This window comes from Micropterus dolomieu, linkage group LG22, assembly GCF_021292245.1.
Source record: "Micropterus dolomieu isolate WLL.071019.BEF.003 ecotype Adirondacks linkage group LG22, ASM2129224v1, whole genome shotgun sequence".
Taxonomy (NCBI): Eukaryota; Metazoa; Chordata; class Actinopteri; order Centrarchiformes; family Centrarchidae; genus Micropterus; species Micropterus dolomieu.
In genome coordinates this window covers 34,470,333-34,491,190 of record NC_060171.1, presented here as the reverse complement: position 1 = coordinate 34,491,190, position 20,858 = coordinate 34,470,333, and the positions used below count along the sequence as shown (strand labels likewise).

Sequence of the window (20,858 nt, the reverse complement as noted above, 5' to 3'; positions counted from 1 at the left end):
GCACTAGGCGACAGAGGCAAGGAAAAACTTCCTTTTAAGAGGCAGAAACCTCGAGCAGAACCATGGCTCAGGGTGGGCGGCCATCTGCCTCGACCGGTTGGGTTGAAGGAGAGAGAGAGAGAGAGAGAGAGAGAGAGAGAGAGAGAGAGAGGGGGCAAGAGAAGAACAGAGAAATGGAAGGAGAGAGAGAGGGGAGGGAGGCAGCCTACACAATATACACACAGAGGTACAGACAGTAAAGGTGATGTTGCTATAGACTAAATGAAAAATGGTACAGATATTTATAGTAGTGTTAATGATAATAATAACAATAATAACAATAGGACTAGTAACAATAATTGTAGCAGAGTGTGTCGAGCAGGAACACGGGGGCAGCAGGTGACCCGCAACCACAGATCCAGACTCCACAGCTCCAGAGCCAGAAACACCTGCAGGAAGTGATAGTAGGAGAGAGCAGAGGGACGAGAAAGCACAAGACTACAGGAAAGGGGAGAAGTCGAGTTAGTAGCATACATTAATGGGATGAGGTTGCATACAGAGGGAGAGAAAGTAGAGGAGAGAGGAGCTCAGTGCATCGTGGGAAATCCCCCGGCAGTCTAGGCCTATAGCAGCATAACTAAGGGATGGTTCAGGACTACCTGAGCCAGCCCTAACTATAAGCTTTATCAAAGAGGAAAGTCTTAAGCCTACTCTTAAATGTGGAGATGGTGTCTGCCTCCTGAACCCAAACTGGAACCTGGTTCCACAGGAGAGGAGCTTGATAGCTGAACGCTCTGGCTCCTAGTCTACTTTTGGAGACTCTAGGAACCACAAGTAACCCTGCATTCTGGGAGCACAGTGCTCTGCCGTTACTTATGGGGCGGCTGTGGCTCAGGAGGTAGAGCGGGTTGGCCATTAATTGGAAGGTCGGCAGTTCAATCCCTGGCTCCCCCTGGTTGTGTGTCGAAGTGTCCTTGGGCAAGATACTGAACCCCGAATTGAATTCGAGCACTTAGGCTCAGTGTATGAATGTGTGTGACTGGTGGATGTAGTGTAAAAAGCGCTTTGAGTGGTCGAAAAGACTAGAAAGGCGCTATACAAGTACGGAGCATTTGCATTTACTCTGGTGGGGTAGTAAGGTACTATGAGAACTTTGTAGGTAAGAAGAAGGATTTTAAATTCTATTCTGGATTTTACAGGAAGCCAATGCAAAGAAGCTAAAACAGGAGAAATATGATCTCTTTTCCTGGTTCCTGTCAGAACACGTGCTGCAGCATTCTGAATCAGCTGAAGAGTCTTAATGGACTTTTTCGAGCAGCCTGATAATAAGGAATTGCAGTAATCCAGCCTAGAAATAACAAATGTGTGGACTAGTTTTTCTGCATCATTTTTAGACAGGATGTTCCTGATTATAATATTACAAAGGTGAAAAAAGGCGGTCCTTGAAATTTGCTTAATGTGAGACTTAAACGACATGTCCTGATCAAAGATAACTCCAAGATTCCTCACAGTAGTGCTGGAGGCCAGGGCGATGCCACCAAGGGAAACTATATCTTTAGATAATGCGTCACCGAGGTGCATTGGCCCCAGAACAATAACTTCAGTTTTATCTGAGTTTAACATTAGAAAATTACAGGTCATCCAGGTTTTAACATCCTGAAGGCACATTTGAAGTTTAGCTAACTGATTAGTTTCATCTGGTTTGATCGATAGATATAACTGAGTATCATCTGCATAACAATGAAAGCTTATGGAACATTTCCTGATAATATTGCCTAAAGGAAGCATATATAAAGTGAACAGGATTGGTCCGAGGACAGATCCTTGTGGAACTCCATGACTAACTTTGGCGTGCATGGAAGATTCGTTAACATGTACAAACTGAAATCGATCTGATAAATAGGACTTAAACCAGCTTAGAGCGGTTCCTTTAATGAAATGTTCCAGTCTCTGTAATAGGATCTGATGGTCAATGGTATCAAATGCAGCACTAAGATCTAATAAAACTTAACATCAGCCTGCAGACAGCTGCTCTGCAGGTCATGCTGCTGTATGTTTGGGAGATTTGAATGGTTTAAATACGGTATTGGTTCACTATACAACATAGACCAGTGTTCAATTTCAATATTAAAGAACATATGCAGTATGAAGACATTTCAACATGTTTGTACCACTGCATGCAGAGGTCCTCACATCTCTCCTTTCTCTCTACAATTTGAAAATCTATTAGCAAACTCTGGAAACTGAGTCTGTTATTCATAAACACACCTCTGGTAACAGAGAGCTGCTTGAAATCAGTAGGTCATTATGATTGGAATAGCTGAAATGGATGAATTGTCAGGATGGTGTGTGGTATGGCTGAGCCCAGCTGCCCTTTCTGACTCTTTGTGTGTCAGTGTGTGTGTGTTTGCTGCAGGAACACAATCAGAATCCCTGCTGTGGTTTAAACAACAGAAGCTATTTTCAGACACATTCACAATCCATTGTCGAGGATATACAGAATGCTGATGTCGTTTTAGAAAGTTCTAGTCTGATCCAGTCATTGTGGTCCACCTCTGACATACTGCAGTTGATGGATTTCATCATAATCATGATTAGATTATATTCATCCAACAAACGAACAGTTAAACAGTTTAAATTTATGAAGAAAACTTCACAGGGGACGTTTCGATTTGGACTTATGTTTTCAGTTTTCTGGACAGGGCTTAGAGGTTTGAGCTCCCTGATAAGACAAATGAAAAACAGGATCAGATCTGATCGTGGAAGTTCAGTCCTAACTGGCTCAGCTGTCATGGAGTTGGCTAGTAATGAAAACAGAGCCATCTCCATGACAACTGAGTCAACTTCAATTTGATGCTGGACCATGAGATGCTGTTGGACCTCGAGTTAAGATCATTTTGTCAAACTACTATTATTTTACTATACTATTTCCAATTGTTTACATGGACAACTACACTGATACACATTACAGTAAGTCCTTTGGTATGGCTCTGGGGGTGTGAGGGTGCGGCCGCCAACAGTGCTATCCAATACATTGCTCTTCCTGTCATGCACTAACAAAATAAAGCAGGTGGTCAGTGTAGTCAGCAGTAGAATTACAGCAGGAACAGTTTGGCATCTCAGCAAAGAAAAATAAATCAGCCAGCAGACTTAAAATGATCCGTTTGTGTTTATTGGATGTTTAACTTTTACATGAAGAAACAGGGCACTGTATCAAACCTCCAGTCAAACTAACAATGCATACACTCCACCTGTCAGCTCAACAGGACAAAGCAACACCTGATGGACAGGCCGATATCAGCCATCACATCTGCTCCAACCAGTGTGCTCCTCCGCTGATATGATGGATCTGGCTGATTACACTTCTACTGTAGTACACATTACAGGGTCCGCAGAAAGCATGAACACATTATCAGCATTTCAGTGGTCAGCATGGTGTTTCAGTGTCTCATGATACAAAGTATGAAAATGTTCAAACTTAAAAGGCATTACATCAACACTGAAAGAATGGAAGATAGTCAAAAATGGTCTGAATCTAACCAAACATCTGACACATATCAAACCTCACAGCATTCATTCACTCCTGTGTTATTTTATTGTACAAATAGGAAATGATAAAGTCAGAAATGTTCAAAACCTACACATGGGGGCTTTAACCATCAGCACTACGTAACGTAGTGTGTGGGGCAGGATTCCTTCTGCAATATTAGGTGACTATCGCTTGGAGTATTTCTAAAACTTTGATGGACATGAAACTCTCCTGACTCGAGTTCAAACCATCTGACACCGCTGAAACAGTTTTCTTTTGCCGAGGAAGGTAGCACCTGAAGCTTTTTGTTGAGCAGCTTGAGGTAGCAGAAAGAGGCGGAGTTATAGGTGACCTTTCAACTTCTTGGGGTATTTTTTTCTCCTCAGGATGAGATCACCCTCTATAGATGTAGATTACACCTGGCTGAGATCGACTGACTGCACAGATAACATGTTCTTGCCATGTGGAAGCAGGGTCTGAAGGTGAACTTTAAAGGGAAATTTACAGTGCCAAAAAATACCCGCTGTCCGACCCAACCTGAACCTTTAATGCAACCTTAACCAGATCCTAACATATGCATTAAAGTATTTATGAGATACATTTTTTCAGTGACTGTCACTGTGTTCCCACATCTCAGCACTTAACTTGTTAGGTACAATGTTATTAATTACAGTTAGAAATAATGGTCACAACTACAAAAATAAGACAAAAGTTGTAAATAGACCAGAATAACCAAGAACAACCTCACTTTCCAAAAATGTCCTCACTGTAAAGGTTTGAAACTCAAATTGGTTCTCAAAAGGATGGAAGTACAGGAACACTCACCCCACCCCACCACACACACTGCCTATTAATATGCCCATCCTGATATAGACTCAAGCCACAGCACCAGAACTCCTCTTAGTGGGGGAATAGCAACTCTGTCATTAGAGGGAGAGAGAAAGCTGGATACAGGAAGTCTAAACATCGGTTCCACGCTGTGTGTGTGTACTGTGAGTTTCACTGTTTCATGTTACTCAGTCGCACAGCTTTTTCTATCTCAAACTGCCGGTGGTCGACGCGCTCCAAGAAGTTCTTCCTCTCCACATACCTAAAACACACACACAGAACATCAGACCTACTTTGATCATAACAAGTACAAACACATACTAAAAATACAATTAAGGACAAATATAGAAGCAATGTGCTCATCTCACACACACACACACACACACACACACCTCTCTCCACCTGGCACAGGAAGCAGTTACACAATTTTTCCCCTGTGCGTGCGTGCGTGCGTGCGCAAAGAAGGATTTGAGTCCCTATTGTGTCTGAGTAGCCCCCTTCCTTTTGCTTGGTTGGAAGGTAGTACATGTTGGTATCAGAGTGTGTGTGTGTGTGTGTGTGTGTGTGTGTGTGTGTGTGTGTGTGTGTGTGTGTGTAAGACAGGCACAGAATGACAATTAAGCAGCTAACAGAGTGCAGTACACACTCAGGATATTCCCCTGGGGTGGCTGGCTGGTATGTTTGTAGTTAGCCTGTCAGCTACAGTAGCTTGCCATCTAGCCCTGTAAGTACTCACTGGACACTGTATCTCCATATTATAATTATCACATATTATATGCTATTAATTATTAAATCTAAGATGGAATTATTCATAGTATTAACCTTATCTTCATTTATTGCTGAGCTCTAACTGCATATAGCCACACCTCAAACCCATGCAGGTCTGGAGAAATTCAAGTACTGAAGTAGATCAGAGACGGACGGAGACACAGTGAGCTGCTGTTTCTTTTCTTAAAGATCACTGCTTCAACCCCAGCCCACTGTACTTCCTGCAGCCTTGTTTACAGTTTTGTCAAACCGGTAGAAACAGTAGAACTGATGAACAGCAGAACAGACTGACTGCCATTCTTTGGCATGTGGCTCCATAGTTAGCAAATAGCATGGTGACCTCAAAATAGCCTTTTTCAAAACATTTAATTTCTGTACTGCATTTTCTTCACTTTCTGTACAACATATCCACTGCTACTCAACACGGATCATGAGAACTGAACTGACATTTGAATCCATCAATGCTAAATGCTAGACTCAAGTCTGCTGCTGTTTAGCTGAAAGCAGTAATTGCTTCCAGCTAAAAGGCAACATGTGTTTTAGGATTCAGTAAAAGCCCTAATGATGTAGTAGGAGTTAAACCCTAGCATTTTATTCCAATTCCAATGAACACTTCACAGGTGAACACCACCGCACACTGACAGTCTCTTACCCCTCTCTGCCTCGGTTGTGAATGGCCAGCTCCTCAGTGATGCCCTCCTCTGATTTAAAAGCGTCCCAGTCCATCTTAGATTTTTCCAGTGTGCTCATCTTGGGTTTTTTCCCCCCGATACGACTCAGGAGGCTCGTCATGCCAGCCGGCCGCTTGGCGCTGCAAACACAAGAGGGGGAACCTTTAGTTGACCCAAATAGACTCACACTCAAGGTGAAATGCTACAGCAGCCAATCATGCTCCTGCTACATGGCAGAAACTTTATAATGAAGGACAAAGCAAATGTTTCTGTTCTATGGTCATCTTATTCTGTCACAGTCTTCTCAGTCAAAATGACTTTTTAAAATCACATGAACAGAAGTGGAAGGGTTCCACCAGATGCAGATCACTACAGTAAACTGGGACAAATGTATTCATCACGGTGAACAGGTATGAAAGTTACACTGGGAGTTGCACTGTGTGTGACAAAGAGAGGATTTCAGTATCAGCTGTTTCTAGAACAAACAACTCTGTCATGGAGCCTTGTACGACTGTGTACATGCAGAGACTGCGTAACAAGAGAGGGGCCGATGAAAATGCATGAGCTCAACTCAAAGCTACACTCAGCAGGGCTCCAGACAGCAACCAAAATGCTTGCATTTTGCAACATTTTTTGAGACGGTATTTTTTACAACTACTCGCACATCTGTGACCTGCAAACATTTTTTAAATATTTTATGTATAAAAATGAGCAGGGAGTGAGTCTGCACCGGGAGATTTGTGCGTTGCAGGTGGATCACAGCATAGATGTAAATTAAAGTCACCACAAATTATAAAATGGTCATAGTTTAACCTGATACCTGCTATAAAATCAGCAAACTCTTGCATAAAATCCTTGTTGAATTCCGGTGGACAATACACAACCGCACACAGCGTCTGAGAGGATCCGTTTCATTCAAATAGAATAGGTGACAGATGCAGACAGCCCACACTGGAAGGTGGCAAGTACTCCACCTTTGCCAGTGGTGCACGGAGACCTAAAAAATGTACAGTCTGAAGGGAGGAGCTCAGAAAAGGGGGCGGACTCACCAACAAGAGGCCAAGTCTCGGTCAGCAGCATAAAGTCCAATTTATGGGATGTAAAAAAATAATTCAGCACAAAAGTTTTCTTGGCCTGTGATCTGACATTAATCAGGGCCATACGAAGAGTGAGATCCAAACGGTCTCGTTTTAACGTCCAGACCAGACGCTGTCACCAAGACCACAGAGGATTGACCCATCAACAGATGCAGTGAAGCCATGCCAGCAGGAAGGTAGCCCACAACAGGCAACGGCACAACAGCAGTCGGACTGGGGAAGTGAACTGTCACACTTTGTGTTGGAAAATTTATATGAGACACAAGTACACAGAAGTACTAATAAACAGTATAAACTACAGCTTTCACAAACTGTTCATACTCAGAGCAGCCATCTTGAGATACAAGATACACTACCCCGGGGTAGTGCCGTGCTCCGACTTTCCAAGTAGGAGATCCGACTTTTAAATTTCCGACTTCCCAAGTCAAATGGAACGCACCATGAGAGTGTAGCCGCTTTCATACGGAGATCAGCGCGGATATCCGCATTTACGTTGCTTTCGCTTCTTCATACTGAACAAAAGTTTGCAGCTTTATCCCATGTGAAAAGGTCTTTATCCCGCAGTCACGTAGCTGTCCAGAGGAACCAGCGGCGTGCCGCGGCACGTCAGCTGTGGCTTTTCACAAACAGATCGTTCCGTCTTTCTGTCTCTGTCTGTCATCAACTTTCCCTGCTCAGAGGCGGATAAAATCTGCTCCATACCTTTCATAAAGTGCAGCAAGCCGGCAGGTTGGCCGAATACCCCCGTGAAATAAGCCAGCGTGAAAGCTAGTGTTAGGAGCGGATTACAAAAGTTGTACTAGGAGTGCTTTTAGCAGGTAGATGGCGGTCCAGTCAGATCTTCTGTTGGTCCTGCTGTCCTCCCCACAGATCAAGGAGAATGATCCATGGGCTGTATAAAAAAATGGTGATCCCACAAACCCTGTGATGCTGTGGCCCCAGGGCTCTGTCAGAACCAGGAGCCCAGAAGAGGCTGATTGTAGAAAGTGAACAGTCTGATGAGGAGGTTCAAGTTGAATGATAAAGCATGATTAAGAGTGAGCAGTGATGAGATTTAAGTTGAATGACTAATAAGCATAAGTTTAACGTTTTGTGAAAGCACGTTCTACTGGAGACCAGAGTAGGCCGAGCTTTTCATTTACTGCTGCATGACCGGACACTGACACTGATAATTACAGTCATGTTGGTATTCCACAATTACACACAGCCACAAGAAACTCATTAAAGCACTTAAATGTATGTGCAATGTGTTGATGTTTGGTTTGCTCATGCAGTGAAGCTCAACCAAATGCCACATTTCCAAACTTGTTTAGAGTATTTTAACACGGCTTTAAATTGATAAACAATTCAAATTTGCTAGTTTAGTTTATAGTGTGCAGTGCAAACTCCTTCTATGACTAAACATCTTGGTTCTCCATCTTTTCTCTGTATAGTCTCTATTCCTTGTGCTTCACCACACACAGCCAAGCCAGCTGCTGTAGTGCTCCTGCTTCAAGTGTGTGCGTGTGTGTCCTAACACGTGTCCTTGTGCAGGCTGAGACGTGTTCATGAATAGTCCAATAACTTCAGAGTGGGCTTGCACTGCAGCCACAGTTAATCTCTTCCACCTGTACTGTTAATATATTCAGACACTAAAATTTCTTGTAACTGTAGCATGTGTGGCTTCTGTTTTGCTGTTTGTTTGTGATTCTTACTGATGTCTCCACATCTCCCCGGGACATGCATTACTTAATAACCAGCAGTGATGCTAAATCCACTCTGCAGACATTTTCCTGAGAAACTGTCACCTTCAGTTAAACTAAACCCTTACAGTGGAATCTTGTGTAACACCATTTCATAAATATTTGAATTTTTTTTTTCCATAAATGGGAAAAAAAAAGTGAGAGTTTATTGGTTGGACCCTGCTGCATCGAAGTACATATCCATAACCCAAACCCATTTAGTATAAAGGTTCAAACAGGTTGTTTGTCTATATTAGAGAGTTACATTTAATGTTAAGTTAGTGGTACAATTTAATCAGGCTTGTTACTTTTTGAACATTGTAATGTCATATATAAAGCCTGGACATCTAGTAAACTGCAAATGTACTTGCAACAAGCTTTGCGCCTGCAGTCAGGAGCAGCTGGGAGTATAAAGGTTAATGCTCAGGTAAACAGAGCTATACAATATGTTAGAGTAGGTCAACATGCTTATTCCCTTTCCTTTTGGGAGTAAGATGAAAAGTTGAGCGATGTCCATCATGTCTGTGTTTGTTGTCTGTTTGGAGCTGGAGTCAGGACGTGGTTAGCATAGCTTAGCATAAAGGCAGAGGGAAATAGCTGGCATTTGCTCTGTTCGAAGCTCAAAATACACCTACAGACACTTATTATTTATAACATGTCATGGTTAGGAAACTGAGACTGAATCCGCGATATAGGAGTCCACGGTCTCGAGGTGCGTTTTTTTTTCTAATGTTTTTTAGAATACCCACTTCCAGTCTTTATGCTAAGCTAAACTAACACCCTCACTGCAGCTCTGTATTTAACACACAGACATGAGATGGATATCCATCTGAACATCTCACTCTCAGAAAGAGAAACGTTACATCAAAACTCCTGATTCTGTTGTAAAAGAAATCTGCAAAAATGTTTTTTTTTTATTCAATAATACATTTAAGTTTTTTATGGCAACATCAGCACATGTAGATGCAGCAGCTGATAGCGCCTTCAAACTTCACTATACTTTTGTTTTTCATCAGCGTTTTTCAGTCTTATTGCTGAAACACGTGTTACCTATGACAGAAATACAGTCACTGGGGAAGGAAGCTGGGTTTTTGGACTTTAGACAGATCCACCAGACGATGCACCACTGCAAGTGTGGTGGCCTCTCAGAGGAAAGGAAAGAGTGCCGGTATAGGTACCATGCTCGCCAAGGACTTAGGGCTGCTCCTAAAAGTCCAGTCTCGACAAAATGGGACTCAGGTTGGCTAAGCAACAGAAGTCAGAGACCGTTGTGCCCACGTATCTACAGAGACCTGCAGAGCATGTTCGGAGCTGTCAGAGCACAAGACTCTGGCAAGATGAGAGGAGGCAGACTTTACGTTTACGTCGATGATGCTTGGTGCTCCAACGCAGTCATGATGGACTCTGTTTCCCAAATGTCAGACTCATATAATGAATTCGAAAGTAGTATATTGCCACTTTTAATTTAAATGTACTGCTATATACACAAAAGTGCAATAATGTGGTTTGCAAACACTTTAAACAAATAAAGTGCTTTTTACCAGCAGTATTGTAATGTAATCAAATCGATGCCATGGTTACTCTCCATAGAGCGCTGCCGTTTAGTCGCGGAGCGCTTGTCACCTGTTCACTGGAGCAAAGTTTTAGTTCTATGTGTGTAGCATGAAGGGACTACAAATTTTCATTTCATCATACAAAGTTGTGTAATGAAATAAAAGTTGCTCCTTGTACTGAATAAAACTGCATTCAAGCCTTTATAAAGCCCTACAGGCACCCTGTTAAAACTTCACTGGGAATGAGAGGCTGACATCATTTTACAATTTAACACCACAACATTAAAAAGACGCTCCACTCAATATTTCATTTTAATAAACACATTCTGGAACACATGAAGGAGGACCTGCTCTTCTGTTTTCTACATTTTCACATTCCACAGCAAAACTCTGTACAGAAAGCTGCCGTCCTGCAGTAACACACACTGCTGCTGCTGCCATGTTACATAAGAGCCGTGCTATCATCCCAATCTGCAACAAACAAACACTAACCTCACACAAGGTTAACGAGGGAGTGGTGCTGATGGCCCTTTCCTGTTTGCTGGGTGTCCCACAGACACAGACACACAACTGAGATAAATAGGAAAATAACTTATAGCTTTTGGAGACACTGCACTTCCTGTCTGCTGGAAGATGATTTCCTGTTTCCTGTCTGGGATTTTGGAGGGAAGATGTGCACATCCCCAGATGACTTATTGCCATGGCAACAAAAGGTATTAAAACAGGAGGAAAGGAAAAGCGGGTGCGCACACACACACAGTGCATACAGTAATAGGGAAATTCAGTCCACTGATGTCTAAATGAAAGCTCAAATACAAAATGAACTGCCACACACCTAGGATTGCTAAAATACAGTGCAGGGTGAATAGAGTCTAATTTCGATTAGTCTACTCGACAAGACAACAAATATCCACATCTCTTTAAAGTTTCTACCACTATTACTTCAAATGTGATGCCTCAGGCAACGCTGGAGCTCCTTTGTGGTGAAGGTCCTGTCACCAAGACAACTTGCAGTGCCATTCATTAGTTAGCCAACATATCAGAAGAAGTCTACTGGAGGAAGACATTTAGTTAGTTCTCCACAGTGATTTTAAATTCATGGCACAGCCCCCCAGCTGTTTTGGGCCTCACCACATAAACCTTATAACGACAGGGAAACCCTGTTAATATGACCTCAGGGTCATTAGACATTAGGGTTATGCTGATAGACGATGCCATCGTCCACGGCTCACAGACAGATGTTGAGCCAGCATCGTCATTGTAAAAACCTGCACCCCCAGCAACAAAAATCTCAAATTTTCACATTATACCACCCTGTGAAAGCAGGTTTTAATGACCACGAACATTCTTATTATTGTATATTTCCACCTGTGATCCGTTATCACGGCAGCAGGTGAGCAGCATGTTGGCTTATTAATGACGCAGCCTATCAAACAACTGAAACCAACATCTGCACCCTGTGTGTTCAATGTTGCTTTACCCGGTCCGTGCGTAAAATATCCTCCGTGACTTGTAACGTAAGTTCATAGCCTACCAGTTTATTTACTGAGTGAAGTCTGTGCGAGAACACATGCACATAAGATGACTGCTAGTCTTAGTCTTAACTTGTAACCGGTGTTCGTAACACTGGACAAGTAGGTAGTTATGACATGCGGCTAATTAATGTTACTTCCTATAAATGGAACTAATGTTAAAATACAGTAAGCTTTCTTGCTCAGCTTCCAGACCAGAGTCTGAAGCCCAGGGGAGATGTTAGCTAGAGCTAACCCCCTTCACTATTCCAGCTGTTGGGAAATAACAGACAGACAGCCAGTAAACTGTACATTTACTGCCAGACTCACATACAGACTTACTACTCATCTTTTCCTCTGCTCCCCTCGCTTTCACTTTCTGCTCACACTCAAACATTCAGTCAACCACACACATTACATACTGCCCTATTCATTTAAGGAGCCGCGCTGCTGTTATAACAGCACCTTTCATTTAGATGTCCTTTGAAGAATGAGCAGAGGCAGACAGTGCTCACAGGAGAAACACTGCATGTAATCCATTCATTCATCATGAATTCATCTGTATATGTTGGCGTTGGGGTTGAATGTTATGTTATGTAAAGACGTGTGTGGGTACCTGGGGCCAGGAAGATGCGCTTGGCTGGCCGATGACCTCTTCTCTTCGTCACCATTCTCCTCCGGTTTGGTGCTCTGGCTCTTCAGATAACTCTTAGCTTCTCTGGAGTCTGCTGACACCTCTTGATTCACCCTGACAGGAAGACAGACACACAGTGTGCTAAACTCTGTGTGGAAAAATAACAGCAACAGTGCAGAGTATGTCTATAGAGCAGTTTGAAACAGCTGGTTGTGGTGAAACTAGCCTTTCACCAAAAATCTGTTTACCAGGAAACACTGAAAGTATATTTATATTCATGGATAAAGTCTGAATAAACATTCAGATGTTGATTAATGTGCACTTTCCCTAACAAATGAATAAATAATAATACACAAAATGGCATCCTTTTAGCACCTATCTAATCTATACAGCTGCTGAGCCCATTCTGCATCTAAACCCCAGCCTCTCCCTCTACACACATGCTATATAAGGAGACACACACACTCACTCACAGGGAGAGACACATCTGTCTGTGTTTCACTGCGAGGTTAGATAGGGAAACTACTGCATATGAGCAACAATCGCTGCATCCTCTGGGACCATCAGCACTGCACAACCACTTGCATCCATCATGGCGGCTCTGAAAAGCTTTCCCTGTTATGTATGCTAATTATATGCAGCCATAATTACACAGAGCGCACAGCCCCGTAGATGATGAGGAAGAACATTGTGAAAGGGCGTGTCTCATCAGGCAAGGGAAAGATATCCAAGTTCCAAGGAGAAGAAACTTAAACACACATTCACACAAAGGCAACAGCAAGCTCAGGTGATGGACATCCGCATATTATTATAAATACAAAATACTACTATATTTATAGTACTATTTGGAGCCAATAGCTGTCTACAGTGTCCACATCACACATTAGAGCCGGCAGCATTTGTTGGGGCTCTGGGGACAGTTACAGCCATCATCCATGTACTAATCGTATGCTGCTGTAATTACAGAGCACACAGCTTCATGCATAATCAGTCCCATGAATTATACGCAGGATCATATCTGGTTCAGATGTAAACGTTTAGGATGGGACATTCCTTGCTACACATAACTAACATCTTGTCTGGCTGCTGGGGTGTGGCCGCCTGTGTGATATACAGTTATAATTACACGGTTTTTATGGGAAACACTTCGCTGTGTGTGTGGCTCCTATTGAAGAAATGTCATGAGCTGTCATAATTAATCGTGAGTCTGTCTCAGGGGCTCACTGAGCTGCTCACATTATCAGCTATATATATTTAAGGCAAAGGATTATTGATTACACTGCAGGATCAATTGTCATAGTCTGGCCTAAAGGTTCAAACATGTTCCTGTTTTCCGGTCTTTGATTGTAAACCTCCTGAGGGTGGTGCTAGAGGAAAGGCCATGAGGGCATTAAAGTATAGGAACTCATTCATGTGGGAAAATGAATGAGCGTACCAAAAATCAGGACACAACAAGGACACATGACCTGATGGTGGCACTACAGGCAAGGTCAAGACAACATTAGCAAAATCAAGAAAAGCTATGAACGCTCTGATAAAATAACTACACTGGGTCCAGTCCCAGCTGCTGAGGTAAGTCAGTCGCTACAGAAATGACTTTGAAATGCTGATTTAGAAAAATGAAAGACATGGATCTACATAATGTACTGCAAATCTGCACTATGCTGATTCCACTGATTACAAATGTAATTCCTAAATTGAAGCCATTTAGGCTAGAAGACACTCATCATTCGCCACCACAGGACAAGCCCTCACTATCAGAAACCTGGACACTGTTAGAATCATGTCTACAGGGAGCTGGATAACCAGGTTTCTCCACGTTCCATGAAAATGCTGTGTCACAGATATTACCATAAGAAGACTCAACGCTGGGATGCTTGTGTGCATGTAAACATAATCATATTAAAAAAGAACTGATCTACTTTCTGTCACACCGTTTACTACATGAGAACTAATGCTGGTTTCAAATCTCACCAGAGATAAGAGGCTAAGCACAGTCTAAAGTGATGATTATTGTGAGAATATCAAAAGACAACAAAACTTCTGCTTTTTTGTGTGTGTTTAAATTATTTTAAAAGGAGTAATATGTATGTATGTTTTCAGCGACCAAAACACCAGGAGACAGCATTACACAACGTGCTGGAAACTCAGGTCAACTCCCACTGCAGCGTTTTATTTTTATGAGCTCGAGGTTCAACTAATCCATGCTCATTACATGATAACGGTACACTGACTGCATTTAGCAGACGTGACACATATCCATTAGCTCGCCTGCTGCTTTTCAGTAACTATCTTTACTATCTGTGCATCTGTCACCGGAGGCTCAGCAATGTCAGCACAGCTACATGTACTGGATGATAATGAAACCGTTAGTGAGCTGGACTGAATATTATAATGAGATTGCCACACTTTATCACAGTAAGTAACATTACTGTAGCGAATGAGTCTTCCACTTTGTTTTGTTGCATTATTGTAGATTATGTGGGCGACTGAGAGGTGGAGAAGCTGTCTACCAGAGTATCAGTAAAACCACAATAAATCTATACTGAACGTTACGAAGCAAACAACAGTGGATCTGTGCTGAAGTAGCTGGCTGCATCGCTATAGGCTAGTATCAAAAAAACACTCCATGTTTGCTTTTTAGCGGTAAATTAACACTTAACACAACATAATACCAGTGGTACACAGGATAACTGTAGTATTTCGTACCAGATAAAATTAGCAATTAGTCGGCGTTAGGAGCTGGGAGCCGGTTGTTTTGTGGTGTTAGTGGACTGCATATCATTAGCTGTGTTGTTGTCGCACGCAGAGAACCCGACCCGGTTCCTTCACATTAAAACAGAATAATGGCTGATCCAACAGAAAAAAACAGGCCTTATTTATGAGTGACGTTAGAGCCTGCTGACAGTAAGGCTCTAACGTTTCATTGAAAAACTACATATAGCCCCTTTAACTGATGAGAGTTCTAGACACACATCAGGTTCTGATCATGATGATTAAAATATCCACCTAATGATTCTGGGGCAGTTATGATCCATATTTATCAACTCTGATCGGCTGAACATGTTAAGAGGTTAAATGACTGTACAAACCCAACTTGAGAATTTGTAGAGAGCCATAAAACTAAACTCATATTATGACTCCAGCCCAGAGAGCCCAACAGAACTCTGCCATCACACTGTTATTCATCCAGCCTGTGGGACACAAACAGCGGCCCCCATGGTGAAAATATTGTGTTTCTGTTAGATCCATCCATCCAACCTCATCCCTACGCTGACTGTGTCACACTTTATGCTACGTCACCTGACTTCTTAAAGGCTTTCTGGCAGAAAGGCCTGAGGCAAATGTCTCCTATGTGCACCCAGCTCGTTAGGTAGAGCTGGGGGGGATGTTCCACTTATTGCATTTGAATACTGTCCAATGTACAGCAGATTACAGAAGTCTTTGAAAATGAAATATCAAATACAAATCCGTTTTACACCGCCACCCTGCCCCAGCACAGCTGCCGCCGCCACAGTTAAGCTTAATGAGAGCCCAACAGCCCGGGGAGTGGGTGTGTCACGGTTCTGTCCATCGAATCCGCGATACGAGACCGTGGAAGTTTGTCGCGGTGTCTGTCTCTGTTTCAGAACCCTTACAGCCCTAATATCTGGATCACACAGATATCCATGTCCAAAGGTCAGGGCCCTGCATGGATTGAAGTTATCCGTTTATGCTGCGGCGTGTGGAGACTGCACTGAATGGACAAAGAAGTATTACATCAGCAGGATGTCAGGAAGTTTAATCTAATTTATTTGCTACACTATATTTCAGTTAAGTTGCAACTTAAAGCTAGGGCAGGCAGTTTATTTCAGAACTGCGCTTTTTATTATAATCTCTTTACATCTCGACAGCAATCAATGAATCAAACATCCAGTATCTGTGGCTGTCGCAGGACTGTAATAAACACGGCCGGTCATTTCAGTGGGTTCAAATGATGGGGGTCGGGGCGTTCTGTCTCATTACTAGTTCTCCAAAGTTGCCTGCCCTAGCTTTAACAGTGTGTCTAAAAGCTCTGATTTCATTTTTAACAAATAAAAGGATGTTCTGTGTGTGACCTTTGTGTTTGCCTTCTTCCAAAAACTTTTTGTGATTTATAAAAAACAAATATTTTTACAGGGCGTCAAACGGTCTCAAAACGTGAGGATGATTCAGTGCCATACCTAACTTCTTCTCCAGCGAAGTCAAAAACTTTAGTGATGGTGACTTTAGCAGGTTCTGAGGCTTTTGTTTCTGTACTCAAAGGTGCAACCTTCAATACTGAGGAATCATCCTGAGGATAAAAACCAAAGAATCAGTCTAAGGGAGAGACAAAAAATATAGACACGTACAGAAAATGCTGTAGGTTTGATAATTAATGCTCTGATGATCCTTTTGGTGTATTTTAAGTACCGTCTATTATCTGGGTTAGAACATGGTATCCTGTGACTTTACACCAGAAAGCACCATTAACAAGTTTTGAGTTTGGTTCCCTCCAAGTGTTTCCATTTTAAAACATACACCATATTAGTCATACATTTAGGTTCAAAACATATTTACCTTCTGTGTGGTATTTGATTGTGAGGCGGGTGCTGAGTCTTTGGGCCTGGATCCAACATCAGACAGGAAACTCGCCCAGAGGTCATCTGATTTCTTCTTCTGTCTGTCATCATCATCCTTCTGTACCTCAGCGGGTTTTGCCACCTCTTCCTGTGGAGGCTGTCCCTCCTCCGCTCCGCCTCCACACGTCTCTTCCTGGTCTACCTTCAGTACTCCTTTCTTCCTCTTTCTACAGATTGTTTCGAGGATGTGAATTAAGGTCATCATCATTGATTAAAGATAGAACAGCATGCAAACATACAGAGAATGTTTGAAATAAGAGTCGGATGAAAATGGCGGACATTTCGGGTCAAGAATTTAGGAAAAGCCGCAGAACAAGCCTGCTAATAAAATTCTTTTCGTGCAAGAAGTCAGAGTGAAGTTTTCTTTCATGTTTTTGTCCAGTCTTTCAGAACAAAACAGGAAAACAGGGGCCTAACATTCAATCATTCAATATTCAATCGTTTCAACTCATACTGAGGACACTGTTCCCCAGAGTCAGTGTTGGAATCAGCCTTCACAACCTTTGTATTATAAAAATGTCTCAGTTGTTCTTAAACTGGGGTTTGACTGTAACTGACCCACAAAATGTAAATCATCAAGTCAAGCCCTTTATCTGCAATCCAAACGCTCCTCTCACCTCATACTGATGTCCTTTTTCTTCCTCTTCTTCTTGCTAACATTGTCAGGATGCGGCACATCATCATCCCCGTGCAGAGGGTCTTCCTTTTCGCACTCATTAATGTCATCCTCGCTGAGGTTATCATCTGAGGACAAAGAGAACAGGATGCAGCGGGCGTGAGAAGAACAGGACGTGAGATAATCAGACAAAACTATAGTTTACAGAATTTAAGCAAAATCATACTGTGATGTTATGATCTGATCATGTTCTTCTACAGACTTCTGTTGAGGTTTTTGTTTGACACATGTAAAAGGTTTGATCTCAAGTAATGTTGTGGCACACACTTTCACCATTACTTTGATTAGCCAACTAAACAATTTGCATACATTTACCAACTGTGATATTTATCAACAGTGGAAATAATAGTAATAGTAATAGGCTCAACGTTTCCCTGCCGCTCTACCTCAAGCTGATGTGTGGTGAGTCTCCCCCACTTCACTGTGAAGTGCTTAGAGTATCTATGATAAAGCGCTATATAAATGTAATTCATTATTAAATATCTGTATTAGCATTAGAGCCTGACTGATGTTGGATTTTTAAGACCAATACAGACTTTGATATTTAAGGATTTTAAAATCCAACATTTTTCTTCTTCACTGAACGCAATCAAAGATTGTCCCTCACGTTAGTTTTGTGTAGTTATGACCTCTCTCCAAGATAACATGGCATAATGCAGTTGAAAAAAACTTTATTGTTAGATATAGAACTTTGTTACCAAAGTTAAATGTTCTGTGGTGGATTTGTTCAGGTGTGTTGCTAACAGGGGTGTTGCAGTGCGCCCTCTGGAGGACAAATTTTACAACTACGACACTCATAACACAAGTGAAGGATGTGTCTCTGTTTCTCTTTTAATTGTCTTTTATCCGCTATTATAAACACAGATACCGGCTGATCTGCAGTTAGCCCATATCAGCTGATAATATCAGCATGCTGATCTAACGGAAGCCAGCAAGGCTGTGAGTGAGTAACCCTCACTCCGTGACACCTTCAGAGACGCACTGGTGACTGACGATAGTGCCCATGGGCTTCTGCCTCCGATATACTTGCTTTTTAACAACGCGTAGAGTATGTGAACAATACCGTTTGTATACCGTCACATACTCGCCTGCAGTCAGGTGTACCTGGAGGATTAGATCAGAGCCCGATCATCCCTCGCTGACACCAGATTATCTTCCTTGACAACCACCAAATATGCACAACGTAAACAAACGATCCACATAGCCACACTAGAGGAGGTTGTGATTTTAATGAGACATCATAACGATGTCGGTAATTGCGGACTAGCTTAAGGAGTTTTATTCTAAACACACTGCCATAAATCTCCTTTTTTTAACTCTGCAGCTAACCTTCTTATTCTTCTTCATTTGTGTTTAATGGAGATGCTTCAAAGGAATGCTGGATACGCGTGGCAGCCATCTAAGGTACAGGTACGCGTAGTAAAAAGCAAGTATGTGGGGTCTTAAGCCTCCTCGTCAGCGCGTCCGCCTCCCTCACACCAGGTCCGCGGTTCGATTCAGGACCGATGTGCTCAGGGGGTTACACCGGTTACACTGATTTATCGGTCCAGGATTTTAATCATATTTAATCAAGTGCTAAGAACACAGACCTTGCAATCTGTCATTGTGATGGAGATAAAATATATTTAACAAACAGCCTTGGAAAGGACACCGGCTTTTCTGCAGTACAGTCTAGTGTTAATAATGATGTGTTGGGAGGTAATAGTGATTATATTCATTCTGCCCCATCATGTATGCAAACATGTATAACGCAGTCAAGTATAAGTCCACCTTCAGCTATGACTTCAGAACACTGTATCAATCTGAGCAGATCTCTATGTGAATTTAGCTGAGTGAACTGATGAAGGAGATGTTAACCTGAACCGTTTGTAACAACAGCAAACACTGTGTAAACGAGTCTAACAAGGGCTACACACCAAACGACAGGAAAGTAACGGTAACCACCGGCCAGCAGAAAGGTGTTGAGATAAACGCAGCACATGAAGGTTGGCTGCAGACTCGGTGTTTTGTGGAGGGTCTTCAGTCATAATCATGGAGGTGTGCTCGTTTACTCCGTTTAGTGCGTTACCATGTGTCGGTGAGCTATTCACAGTTATGAGACAAATTCATTTGCTATATAACCCGCTAACATTAAGTGTCCATGCGACATTTCCTGTAACGTTGGCCGAGTTAGTAAAGACTGACGTTACTAGCTGACTGTTATTAACGTTACCCGCGTTACTTTTAACACAACCAAAGGCGGGGAAAGTTCCAGCCCTCACCTGATGGGACGTAGTCTGCATCTTCATTAGACGAGTATCCATCAGAGTCGTAGTCAGAATAGTTCATCATTTTGGAGAAAAGGCTTCAGACCAACGTTGATAACTTAGATAAATAAAAAGGTTGTTGCAATTACTACCTTAGCTTATTGTTGCTTTCACAACGCTACAATCGTAACCCTAACTGGCTACAAATGCCTCGATACTATCACAAACAAAGCTTAAACGTTGCTTTTTCAAGTCTGTCATAAATATAAATAAATTCAGTGTGTCAGTATGAAGCAGGGGAACGTTATAATTGTAGCGTTAGCTTTCTGCAAAAGAGGAAACTGACTTCCTGTGGCGACGACGGCAAGCCCAAAGGGTCAAACTGGCGGAGGCCTGGCAATGTTTAGATGCATTACCGCCACCTACAGGACTGGAGTGGAGGTAAGCGTGTTATACATGTGGTTATAACAGGACAGTCTACAGTCTGTGGAACAAATTATGATTTAAAGCAATGATTGTGAAAACTTAAAACCGCCCTGACAGCCTCACTCAGAGCCAGCAAGTGTCATTAAAATAGGCCTTTTTGTGTACATAGAGAAATTCTTCAATCTTTGAGTTCCGCTCATGATGAATGGGAGCAAAAACAAAAGTGCTGCGTTTATAATTTTGTTCAGTGTATTATTTTGTTTAGATATATTTTGTATTAGTATGTTGGACACTGGGTTATACAAAAGGGGCATAGGTGACAGGAAGTGGTAGGCACAGGTAGGGTAACTCACCAGGGAATGAAAACATAGCATGGAAAATATGAAAAATACATAAAGAAAGAAATAATAATACATTTATATGCATATTTCCATAGTTTCTTGGTGTAAGTACAAAGCCAGAATAAATGGGCTATAGTTTCTACATGAAGATCACAGAAGGAATGTCAATATCTTTTTTAATTTCACCAGAAAGGATTTTACAGGGTAGAAACGATGCAAAATATTAAAGGAAATTTCC

General features: G+C 42.1%; 2 protein-coding genes across 2 annotated transcripts in view; one reads left to right on the top strand and one right to left on the bottom strand.

Annotated features, from left to right (window-relative positions):
- Nucleotides 1–20,858, top strand: part of ntrk3a (neurotrophic tyrosine kinase, receptor, type 3a) — a 530,438-nt gene that overhangs the window by 107,279 nt on the left and 402,301 nt on the right. The window lies entirely within an intron of this gene.
- cfdp1 (craniofacial development protein 1) lies at nt 3,130–20,210 on the bottom strand. Its single transcript, XM_046037704.1, has 7 exons — nt 19,869–20,210; nt 17,549–17,675; nt 16,870–17,098; nt 16,494–16,603; nt 12,274–12,405; nt 5,757–5,915; nt 3,130–4,598 (listed from the first exon to the last, which is right to left on the bottom strand). Exons 1-7 carry the CDS (start codon nt 19,936–19,938, stop codon nt 4,508–4,510), a joined length of 918 nt encoding a protein of 305 aa, XP_045893660.1. The 5' UTR covers nt 19,939–20,210; the 3' UTR covers nt 3,130–4,507.

Coding starts and splice junctions, on each gene's coding strand:
- cfdp1 (XM_046037704.1), bottom strand. CDS start 19,938: ATGATGAACTATTCTGACTACGACTCTGATGGATACTCGTCTAATGAA. Junction 17,676..19,868: donor TGCAGACTACGTCCCATCAG/GTGAGGGCTGGA, acceptor CTTTGTCCTCAG/ATGATAACCTCAGCGAGGAT. Junction 16,604..16,869: donor AATCAAATACCACACAGAAG/GTAAATATGTTT, acceptor TTTTATCCTCAG/GATGATTCCTCAGTATTGAA.